The following is a 12,197-nucleotide window of genomic DNA, read 5'->3' as shown; positions in this document are numbered from 1 at the left end:
CCTGACTATTCAGCTTTAGATATTGTTCTTAACATTTTCAGACTTGCTAACAATATCTTTTCTAATTCCTCATGTTGAATGAAATGAAGAGGAACTACCCCCCAGCTGTGTACAGCTAGGTTGTCCTTCTGGTCTGGATTGCATCACTTTTAATGGAATAGACCAATGTGTCGACCCCTGTCAGAACTACACCTCACTGAATGATGACTGGCGCTCAGTAAATAACACATACGTTTCAAATTACTACTGGGACTATTATTATATTAACTGGCAAGGCTGGTATCGGCTGTTTCTCAATCAAAACAGTGCTCAAATCCCAGAGAGATGTATAGAAGCAAACCGATGTGGAGCTTATTATCCGATGTGGATAACAGCACCTCATCCCACACAGTCAGATGGTATAGAAAATCGGACTGTGTGTGCTACTGTGGGTAGTACCTGCTGTTATTTTCCCCCACATACCATCCAGGTCAAACTCTGCTCTGATTACTATGTCTACAAACTTAAGAGACCATCCTCCTACTACACGGCATATTGTGCAGGTATTGTTCAGTTTTCTATATCTTGAATGGTTTCTAAATAATTAAATTTTCTTCTCATGAATATAAAAAGAACAGTACATTTTTTTTAGCATTAAAATAACTTTTATTTGCTTTTTACTGTTTTTAGAGCAAATTTTCCGACCAGCAGCACAAAATGAGACTAGTATCACTCTGCAGTGGAATAAAGTCAACAACAACGTTAGCTTTGTTCTCCAGTTTAATGGTACAGAGACAAACATCACTGCACCAGACGGAAATGGAACAGTAACTCACACAGTCTCATCTCTCACTGCTGGGACTAAATACACATTCACTCTCTTCTATGTGTCTGACAACGTCAGATACAGTAGAGTACAACTTACAGCTGTTACTGGTAAGAAAAAAACAATTATTAAATAAGTCATGCAAGCTTATGGAGTGATTTGTTAATTCATTTCTAGTTAACAGTAGATACTGACCAGTTATTTACTGTCCAGGAGGGAATATTATTGAATTCTCAACATCACGTATGCTCAAGTTATTATATTGAATTAGCATCAAGTTTCAGTTTTACAATGTATTTATGACGATCATAAATGTTTACCAGATAAAAGTAAATGGCAAAAAATATTTTCAGTGTATTAACAAACTTACTTTCCTGCTCAATTTTTCTGCTTCAGCTCCTCTAAATGCATTTGGCTTCAGACCTTCTGGACAAGATGAGACCAGTATCACTCTGCAGTGGAGTAAAATCAACAACAATGTTAGCTTTGTTCTCCAGTTTAATGGTTTAGAGAGGAGCATCACTGCACCAGATGGAGATGGACCAGTAACTTACACAGTCTCATTTCTCACTGCTTGGACTGAATACACATTCACTCTCTTCTCTGTGTTTGAGAACATTAGAAGCAGTGGAGTCATCATCACTGCATCTACTGGTAAGATGTCATATTTCACTTCTCACCTGGTGGGAAATTAGACAAGGCAAGGCAAATTTTTGTTTAGCACATTTCATGTACAAGACAACGTGCTTCCAAGTGCTTTACGTAAAACATTAGAGCAGGGTGAAGAAAGCAATACAGGTGCATTATAAAAACAAAGATTAAAAGAAATGCAATTAATGAAATAAAAACAGACGGAAGATGCTAAAATAAAATGCAATGCTCAAAAAAAGGGGGAAAACTTAAACAACACAATTTAACTCCAAGTTACATTGTTTTGTAGTTTTAAATTAAATTGGAAATCTTCAGTCCGGCTTCCGACCTCATCACAGCACTGAAACAGCTCTGGTCAAAATGTTAAGTGACATTAGGTTGAATACTAATTCTGGTCAACTATCAGTCCTGGTTCTGCTGAATCTCAGTGCTGCGTTTGATACTGTAGATCACAGAATCCTGTTGCACAGGTTGGAAAACTGGGTTGGTATTTCTGGAACAGTCCTTAACTGGTTCGGGTCCTTTGTAGAAGGCCTGAGTTATTTTGTTCGGCAGTTATGAATCTGTAGGGGTTCGGTACGGCTGAGGGTTCTGGTAGGTTCATACTGGGTCAAGGGGTCACTGATGTATTTTGGTCCTAAACCATTCAGAGCTTTATAGACCAGCAGCAGAACTTTAAAGTCTTTTCCCTGGCAATCAAGCCAGTGTAAAGACCTCAGAGCTGGACTGATGTGGTCCACTTTCTTGGTCTTAGTGAGGACTCGAGCAGCAGAGTTCTGAATAAGCTGCAGGTATCTAACTGATTTTTTAGGCAAACCTGTAAAAACACTGTTACAATAATCAAGCCGACTAAAGATGAAATCATGGACTAGTTTTTCCAGGTCCTGCTAAGACATCAGATCTTTTTCTCTTGATATAGGTAAATTAATTAAACAGTTCTTAGATGGGTTTTCCTGAAATCACCAGCAACAATAAGATATCTCCACTGTAGTTGTTCCTAATGGTTTCTGCTGGTTAACATTTACCAAACAATAAATTCTTTAAATTTAACCTGCCATCTAGAAGAATGTTAAACAGCAGCAACAAAAATTTAATTAATTCTAATAAGGAAAAACAAGATCAAGATCCCAACATCATATAACAGTCTGTTCAGCTTGACAGCATCTAAGCACTGTGTTGGGTAGGGATCTATTTTATGGATTTGGCTCTGGTAAGTTATAAGAGAAGCTAGCAGGTATGATGTCTTGTGGTTGGATATGACATGCTCTATTTGTGGTTTGTAATAGCATGAAATCAGACTCAGTAAGGTTTAATGTCTAACCCAGACGTGTTCAACTAGAACAGAAACGGTTTCACTTGGAAACATGAGGATATTGTCCTGCATTCTGCATTTTTCAGATTTAACCCACAAACTCTGGTTTTGCCACTAAACTATCCAGAAACTGTAATAAAATAAGGCATGCTTGAATTATTGAGTGCTAGAATCAAATGCTTTTTACATGAAAGGGAGCAACCTGCTGCCAGAGTCAATACTTGGTTGACCAGAGAAAAGCAATGCAGAGTGATGTTTTAATTTAAGACTGACAGCTTTCTCCTCCGCACACTTAAATTTGGCTCCAAAACAACCAAGTTTGCAACTAAACTTATTATTAAGACTTTTATACTATTTCAGCCATTTATCTGGGAGACACCATGAGTATGTGGGTGTGTTTTCTTTCTTTCCCTCTTCTCTTCACAACTTGTGTCTCAACGTTAAAAACCTTGAGCAACTCAGCCAGCAACAGACCACAAACTGTATCTCCAAGCCATGTCTCACATTTCCCATGGAAAGCACTCTGTATCTTTAGTACAGCCATGATAGCAGCCTTGATCAGTATTAATTATATTTTCTTCCATTACAACATGAGCCAACATAGTGAGTTTTGTAGATTTGGAAGCAATTTGGAGGAAAAGTTAAGAGGCAGATCTGTGGATGAAGCTCATTCATAGATCCCCACTTACTAAATGGGGAGTAGAAAGGTCAAACCAGATGCAATATTAAGTACATCAGAGATTTTTTCATGGTAAGAACTTAAAATTATACAACTGTCAAATAGGTGAATCTGAAACTGGTAAAGTAGGATTTTAATGTGTTTGACATAAAGAGTATGTTTTTTTTCTCAGATGGAAACACATTAAAGTTGCTAGGCATTGAAATTAACTTACATTCCTCTTTATTTTTCTGTTTCAGCTCCTCCAAATGCTGCAAACTTCCGTTCTTTAGGACAAAATGAGACCAGTATCACTCTGCAGTGGAGTAAAGTTAACAACAACGTTAGCTTTGTTCTCCAGTTTAATGGTATAGAGACAAACATCACTGCACCAGATGGAGATGGACCAGTAAACTACACAGTCTCATCTCTCACCGCCAGAACATGGTACACATTCACTCTTTTCTCTGTGATTGAGAACATCAGGAGCAGTGGAGTCAGCATCACTGCAGCTACCGGTAAGATGTCTGCACAACAGCTTTTCCCATTAACTCATTAATTAAACATATGAATGCTTATTATTTGATTTAAATAGTTTTGCAGCTTGCTTATTAAAATGTGAGATTGCATCAACATTTCCTTGTTCCTTGTGCTATTTTTAGCTAGAAATGTAAAACACAGTCATTTCCTGTTTTAATATCACACTGTATAAGTTTAAGTTTGTAGGAAACAAACTATAGTTCATATAACTGAATATTAACACTATCTTCTTTTCATGTCAAACAAACACCATCTTGCCAAAACACTGTCTGACCTACAATAAAAGGACCCAGTAAGTAAATAAATTTGTTGCATTCATTGCCGAGCTTTATGTTTTTTCATTATGTGTGCAATTAATAAAACATGTTTTATCATCATGGTTTTTAATGGCTCTGGATTTTTTTATGCATTTCTTATTAATTCCAAAATGAATTATGTTTTAATAGAAATTATAAGAACTAAAGGCATGACCTAATGCAAAAACAACTTTCAAATATTGTAACTTTCATTTTTTCATAATTTCATGTAACAGCGTATATTTGTGTCAACAGATTTGGTTGTTGGATTACAAGTAAAATTACAGTCATTTACTAAACTGTCAGATTCAGATCTCCAGGATATGCTGGCACAGGTAAGACTTTCAATTCACTTTATTTTAATTGTCTTCGGAAGTTTGCATTAACTTTCAGTGAAGAAAATGTAAATATGATTATGCTGTGAAAACACAAACAAACCAACAACATATAAACTAAGTGTCCATGTGTGGCTTTCTTTTTTTTCTTAAATCCAGCTCTTTAATTACTATGGGATACAGCCACAGATTTCCATAAAGGTCCTCTCTGTGAAGCCATGAGAAGAGTGGAGAACAACATCGTTTCCTATGCTTCCCTGAAAAGAGCAGAACTTGATGATGGGAATTTTTTTAATGTCATAATTATACAAAATCATTATTTTAGCTTTATGTATCTGTAACAGTGAAATCATTATCAGATTAAATATCATATATAAATTGGTTAAGACCATGTTAAGCTTTCTTTATTGTTATTGTTTTGTTGTTGTAATTTGTTTGAAATAAATCATCTGAGAGTGCTAAAATTAACTCATCCACTTTTTCCTTGTTGCTAAAGCCTACATGTATTATATCAATATATAGAAAGAAATACCAGACAAAACAAATGCAATACTTCACCTGAGCCAGACTTTACTCCTCCCACCTTCAAACAACATGCAAGATGAGTCTCAGAGGGAGGGGTAACAGCTGAATGGGAGGACTTTTGCTTCACAACCACAATCCCATTATTTGCCTTTGCTCCCTCCGAGGTCATCTTTCATATTCAGGAAAAGGGTAGGACTTGGACTTAATGAGAGCCAGGTATGTTTCAGCATGTTGAATTAGTAAATGTAGTAATGTAAATATGTCTGCCTTTTGTGCTGCAAAGTACCTAATGTAGAGTGGGCCAAATATGTGAAGCCTTTAGCTGCTATTCTAGAGTGGAGTGTTTTATATGGTATACTCAGTCATTCAGTTCCATCTGTAGCAGACAAAACATGAATATTCTACATTTATTGTGTTATTTTATTCTGTATAACATGCTTTCTATAGAGAAGTGTATTTTTTCTTTCCTTTTGTTAGGTAAGAAGTTACATTTATGTCATTTCCATTATGTGGCCTGTAGAGCACCACTCCCACCTCAGTCATTAAACATTAAACATATGTATTCAAGACCCGCTCCAATTCTTATTTGGAACTATTTAAAATGTTCTAAGTGGTCTTTAAATTGTGATTATGAAGTTTTTGGCAAAAAAAAAAAAACACAAAATCTGTGCCCTTTTCCAGGACTGTGCTTTTGCAGAGGACCAGTAGCTCATTAGAAATTGACCTCTGAGTTGTGGGCGGAGTCAGCGCTGCTAAGTTTTTAGCGCTGCTCCCCTCCTTTACCCCAGTCACTATGTGCTGGCTTATGTGTTGTGGTCGTCACCATAGACTGTATATAAAAGATTGACGGAGCCTCCGTGACATCACCCTTAGGTTTCTGAAGAGCAAAAATGAAGCTTGTTGGGCCGTTTCCCACCGTTGCCATCTTGGCACTGTTGCACGTGTCATTAGTCCAGAAAATCCAAAAAGGGGCAAAGAGATCGAGCTGAGAGGGGGACTGTGAAGGTGGGTGTGGATGATTGACAACCCTCAAACTCCAAGCTGCCTGTAGCTAAGAGCTAACCGAGCTAACCCCAAGCTAACAGTAGCTAACTAGCAAACGGAGGTAGGCAGGCTAAAGCTAAGGCACGCTCTTAGCCGGCTAAAAGCCGGGATTGTGCAGCACTCTCCCTTCTTTCTGCAGATATTGGATACATGTCAATCAAATAGACACGCCTCTAATTATGCTGAATTTAAAGATTAAATGACATGGAAACGGATGAGTTAGAAAAAATTTCCCCCCCACCGTTGTCATGGAAGTAAACTTCATCTATTAAACCTAAAATGGTTTTTTGTACCAGACTTTAAACATGTTTATTTCTGCTGTGTAGTTGGTCTTTTTTAACATGGGAGTCTATGGGAATTTGGGCCGGTGTCCCGTTGAAACAAATAAATAAATAAGTGGGTCAGTAAGAATGGGCCTATGATTTGATTTAAGGAATTATCTGAGAAGAATAAATTCGATGTGTGGATCAATACTAAAATGTCTATTCATCCTAAACCAATATATATATATATATATACTAACTAAACTTTCAAAATAGGTATGGAAGCTACTTCTTGTCTGGGAACTGCCTTACTGGGAAACTGAAATAGTTTCAGGCCTATCACAAACAAACTCAGAAACAACAAAAATAGAGCAAAACAATAAACCCCTGACCACAGTAAGGTGGCAGTCCCTCAAACATTGACCTCAAATTTATATAAAAATCAAGAACAACAAAAATAGAGAACAACAAAAACATTATATATTTTTTTTCTCAATTTTCTTGGATTTTTTTGTTTGTTTGTTTTTTTTTTTATAATTTTTTATTATGTTTTTAATTATTTTGTTTTTGAAACTCTTTCCTCACAACAACAGTCTCCTATTTCTCTGCCAAAAACTCTCACAAAATTGTCCATGTCCAGGTAATTCATAATGTCTTCTCATGGGCCAGTATCACCAAATTCCTCTTTCTCTGAAATGGCCTTTTCTCTGTCTGTTTGGGCACTCACATCCCGTGCTCGTGTGTGATTGATCAATGTTCTCATTGACAGGCTCACACTCTTAGTACAGCAACAATCCCCTGTTGACAACAAATAGATGCTATAAAAAATTCTTTATTTATTGTTAATCATTTAAGTATCTCACAACATAAATCGCATTCAAAAGGCATATGACAGAGCTTCACTTCCTCACTTCTAGTGATTTGCCGTGCTGAGCCGGTGCTGAGAGCCTATGCTTTGTAGTGAATCAAAAGAGTGAGAGCCGGCTCCCAGATTTTTTTCCTTTTGCTGCGTGCTTAGCTCTCAGTGCTCAGTCCCAGCTTTGCCCATGGCACTGCTTTGTTTGGATTGGCCCATATGGACAGGCGGCCAATCACAGGATATAGGATCATCATGTGAAAAACAGAAAGGGGGTGGAATAGTTAGCTCTACATTGTAAGTGAGACAGCAGACAGATGAGGCATCTTATTTTTCTGAATGCCAACCTGCACTAAGGACAATAATACTGCTTTCTTGAGTTTGGTTCTTGTTCTGTTTTGTGGATTTATTTGTTTGTTTGTTTTCTTGTTGTTGTTGTTCATTTGTGCAATTAAAGATATTTGTTGAAATATTAAACAAAGCTAAGTGTTTTTCTCATAAAAATGCTGAACAAAAAAGGGTTTTCAAAACACAATTCATTAATTTTTGAGAAATTAGGGTAAATTATGGGGCTACAAAAGATGCTAAATTAAGAGAGTTTAGGTAGCTTGTGCCTTTTTTGGCTGATTTGATTTTAAGGGGGCAAGGTGTTTGTTTGAGGGGGCATTGCCCCCTCTTGCCCCTGCCTAAAGCCGGCCTCGGTACAGCGTGTACAAGACTGGACTCAAAACACAGCCCTGAGGGACACCAGTATTGGTGGAGGATGTGGAGGTGCCCATCCTGACATACTGGGGTCTGTTAGTCAGGAAGTCCTTGATCCACAGACAGAGGGAGGTTCCGAGTTGCAATGTCTGCAATTTATTTATAGGCTGGGGCCTAAAGTCATGCTTTAGACGTGGAATGATATAAAGTTATGCTTTACTGCTGACTCAGCTAATACTGATGCTAAGGGGCGAGCCTAAAAGTTTAACCCCCTGCAATGTACAAATGTGCCCCGTGTTTTTTTTAATAGTGGGGTGAAGTGCTCTGCCATGTAAATTTTTGTAAACATTTTGTTGTAAATGTACTTCTTCCACCATCTCGGTATCTTCACTCTCAGGCTCAGAGTCTGGTTCAAATATAAATGGCTAAATTCTGTAAGCTGCTGCTCGGTCAAGTTCGCTTGCCATTACTAAGCAGTTGATGTTTTGGAGTCGGACACACTGTGCATGCACTGGGCCAAACCCCCCCCTCTGATTCTGGCCTCCCTGTGGCCAATCAGTGCGCACCTCATTAACATTATTTAAGAGCTTGCATGAATTCTCACCAAAGGGTCAAAACATGCTCTATGTTTGATTTTTTTTGTTTAATAAGTTTTCAAAAAAATATTCAAAGCCACTTAGTGGACAGTGGATACATGAAAAGACCAGGTGATGACACCTTTAATGAATGGTGGTGATACATCAGTTACATTGGTCCCTGGTTTATTGGGTTTATTGGGGTTACGTTCTGAAAACACCCTACAATAAATAAACTCCGCGACGACCGTATTATTTTTCACATTTCAAATGCATGTTAAGGTCTAATTATCCCTCCTCGAAGTGTTTATAGACCTTTCCCAAACTATAATGAACATTTTCAACATTCTCACACACTTTATACACTCTCAAAAACCTACATATATTTTACAATGTGAATTTCTTAATAATTACTCACCCCGTTAAATATATTACAGTTTTTCTGCAAGCTCTGTGTCCCCATCTTTGTCTGTAACGTTGTTTTCCACAGAAGCCCGGATGTTGCTGTCATTTTCAGAGTGAATAACATGGTTATGGGAAGTTGCTGGCACACCTGTTTTTTTCTGGGTGAGAATGTTCTTATACACCGACATGCCAGTTTCGATGATATTGGAGAACTGTAATGAGCGACAGAAAACACAGCACATTGATGTTTACCAACCCAATCCAGAACTAAAGCACAGTGGGCTGATTCCTACATTAAAATTTAGACATAGAATGGTTGAGATAGGATTTATATATACTTAAATATGCAGTGCTGCATACAAAAAAATCTGTGAAACAGCGAGACCGCAGAAGACGAACCGCGATATGGCAAGGGACCACTGTAGCTGTAAATAATAAATCATGTATATAAAGCCCACACTTGGTGAGATACGCTGATAAAAGGTTATTGTTTCATTTTGAAGATTTCTTGGTTCATGCTGAAAATGATCTGATAGTTATGTGTTATGTTTCCATGCATACTAATTAAATGTGGCCAAAATTATTTTCCAAGACTGTATTTTTGACATCATCTCATTCTTTTTTCTCTGTCCTAGACACTCTCACAGAGACAAACATCACTGCACCAGATGGAGATGGACCAGTAACTTATACAATCTCATCTCTCACTGCTGGGACTAAATAGACATTCACTCTGTTCTCTGTGTTTGAGAACATTAGAAGCAGTGGAATCAGCATCGCTACAGCTACTCGTAAAAAGACTTTACTTTGAAAGCAACTTAACGCCTGTTCATTTTCAGAAAAAGCTAAAACTGATTTAAATGTATTTGCAAGCAGAGCATAATACACATTGATAAATCTTAAAGCGTTATGTTTGATTTTCACTTCCTAGTATAATTTTAGTTTTAAGTTACACTGAGAAATTTGAATTCAACAACTTAAATAATTAATCTTTTTCTTTCCATTTAAACAACCACCATCTTGCCATACATTTGTATTCTTCACAGTGAGTCATTGCATTGATTTTCTTTCATTTTAATTAATGTGATTATTATTACAAAAACCTAAGAAATTTCATTATTTCTTTTTGTAAATTCCCTTTTGTGACCCAGTGGAAGAAATGTACTTTTTTATTATATAATAAAAAAGTTATTATTTGATTATGTTATAATAGCAGTGGGCTGCACGGTGGTGTGGTGGTTAGCACCGCAGCCTCACAGCAAGAAGATCGCTGGTTCAAATCCCGGCTGGGGGGAGGTTCAAACCTTGGGGGTGGTGGCCTTTCTGTGTGGAGTTTGTATGTTATCCCTGTGTATGCGTGGGTTCTCTCCGGGTTCTCCGGCTTCCTCCCACCGTCCAAAGACATGCATGTTAGGTTAATTGGACACTCTAAATTCTCCCTAGGAGTGAGTGTGTGTGTGCATGGTTGTTTGTCTCTATCTGTGTTGGCCCTGCGACAGACTGGTGACCTGTCTACCCGTGTACCCTGCCTCTCACCTGTTAAAATGCTGGGATGAGCTCCAGCTCACCCGCGACCCGAAATGGAATAAGCGGTCAAGATGATGGATGGATATAATAGCATTGTGTGGTTTATATAGGTCAGTGAAAGCAACTACACCTAAATAGTGTTTTATTGGCTGTGTTGAGAGATATAAGCCCCTTTCCGACTGTAGGAACCTTTTGCAGTTCCTATAACCTTTTCGGGAACCAGGCCGTTTTTTCATGCATTCGGACATATAGGAGCTAGGGGTAATAGCCCTCAGTTCCTATAACCATTTTAGCTCCTACTCTGAGGCAGGGTCTTTTCGAGGTTCTATAGGAACCCTCATGACGTAATTAGTAGCGACGCCCCATGCCAGATTTCCGCATCTTGTGTCCCTGCCATATTTTAAAAAAACACGGTTTTAGCTGCGAACGACAACAAAAAGAGCATGTGATACATGGACTGATGAGGAGGTCAAAATTAGCTTCTGTCCGTCTGCGCCACAGAGGATATTCAGATAAGTTTTAAAGGCTCGCAGCGGAATATAAACGATCTGTTCTCAGTCAGAGAACGCGGGGATAACATCAAGCAGCACACGTAGAAAACTCACACAAGACTACAACTAAATGACAACCGAAGTGGGACAAACCGAAAGACCAGTAAATTCGACAGCTTGAACCACCGACCTGCCTACTCAGGCAAAGCCGCAGCAATTATTATTAACCTATAATAGCTATGAAATATTAAATAATCCATCTTTGGTTGCTACAATTTAAGTCTTATCCCTGGGTGCAAATTACATTAGTTTATAATATGCACCATATCACAGGATGAAGTTTATCATGTTTAACCAAGATCTGGCATCAAATACTTATAATTATACACCTGTAAACATTTCACCACCCCTTTCTACATTTTTACCTTCATATACTGCTAAATCTGTGTGACTATGTCCTCATAATTCTAAACCATAAGTCAGTCACATCTAACCCTTTAGTGACCCATTACTCCTTACCCTTTGCTACTGATGATTCCATAAAGCACACAAAGCTTAAAAGCAGGTGATGAGATCTTTATTTTGCACATAGCAAAAAAAAATTAACAAATGATGCATTTTCTATGGAAAATTGTTCTTTAAATGTCTACATCATGTATACATGTATGTTCTGTCTGTCAAATTTCCAGAACATGATGCTTATTATGAAGAGGTGTGTAGTGATTAGCTGAAAGGCACGAGGTAAAGCATCCAGGCTGTTTTCCATCTCCTTCAGTATCTGCAGCAGGTGGTTGTGTCCATCCTCTCCAGTGCAGCTTCAGGTGGCGACAGATGTATTGAGATGTCTCCATGGACATACAGAAATTCTCTATCCACTACTCATCTGTAAAACTGGGAACAACCTTTTCCCACCAGTCATCAGCTTTGCTCCGGACCAGCCGGATGGTGAGGAGTGTTCAATGAGCCACAGCAACTTCTGAAATGCAGAACACGAGTTACAATGAACCTGCCGTCTGAAATGTTCACTTATTGTAATCTGCTCAATGCAGACAGTAGACTGCCGTCTTAAATGTTTACTCATACAACACCCATACAATCGGCGCATGTTTAATAAGTAAAACTTATTAACACGTCATCTCCTTTGTCTGCGGCGTATCTCCTGCCGCTGGATTCTTCATCTTCTGACTTTCAGGAGCCTTCCAGCCTCGACTT

At 38.1% G+C, this 12,197-nt stretch overlaps 1 protein-coding gene across 24 annotated transcripts in view; it reads left to right on the top strand.

Moving 5' to 3' along the window:
- Positions 1–5,689, top strand: part of LOC121639643 — a 68,375-nt gene extending 62,686 nt beyond the window's left edge. For 23 of the 24 annotated variants that reach the window (XM_041985013.1, XM_041985024.1, XM_041985018.1 and 20 more), the window contains 7 exons: positions 90–542; positions 670–915; positions 1,202–1,459; positions 3,687–3,944; positions 4,253–4,258; positions 4,518–4,597; positions 4,757–5,689. In XM_041985013.1, the coding sequence (XP_041840947.1) occupies positions 90–542; positions 670–915; positions 1,202–1,459; positions 3,687–3,944; positions 4,253–4,258; positions 4,518–4,597; positions 4,757–4,819 (1,364 nt within the window). In that variant the 3' untranslated portion in view covers positions 4,820–5,689. The remainder of the gene's footprint in view (positions 1–89; positions 543–669; positions 916–1,201; positions 1,460–3,686; positions 3,945–4,252; positions 4,259–4,517; positions 4,598–4,756) is intronic. The other variant, XM_041985021.1, reaches the window with a different exon arrangement.
- Positions 5,690–12,197: the final 6,508 nt, after the last annotated feature.

Source organism: Melanotaenia boesemani, chromosome 5, assembly GCF_017639745.1.
Source record: "Melanotaenia boesemani isolate fMelBoe1 chromosome 5, fMelBoe1.pri, whole genome shotgun sequence".
Lineage (NCBI taxonomy): Eukaryota > Metazoa > Chordata > Actinopteri > Atheriniformes > Melanotaeniidae > Melanotaenia > Melanotaenia boesemani.
The sequence above is the reverse complement of the archived record's forward strand: the minus strand, read 5'-3'. Positions and strand labels throughout refer to the sequence as shown.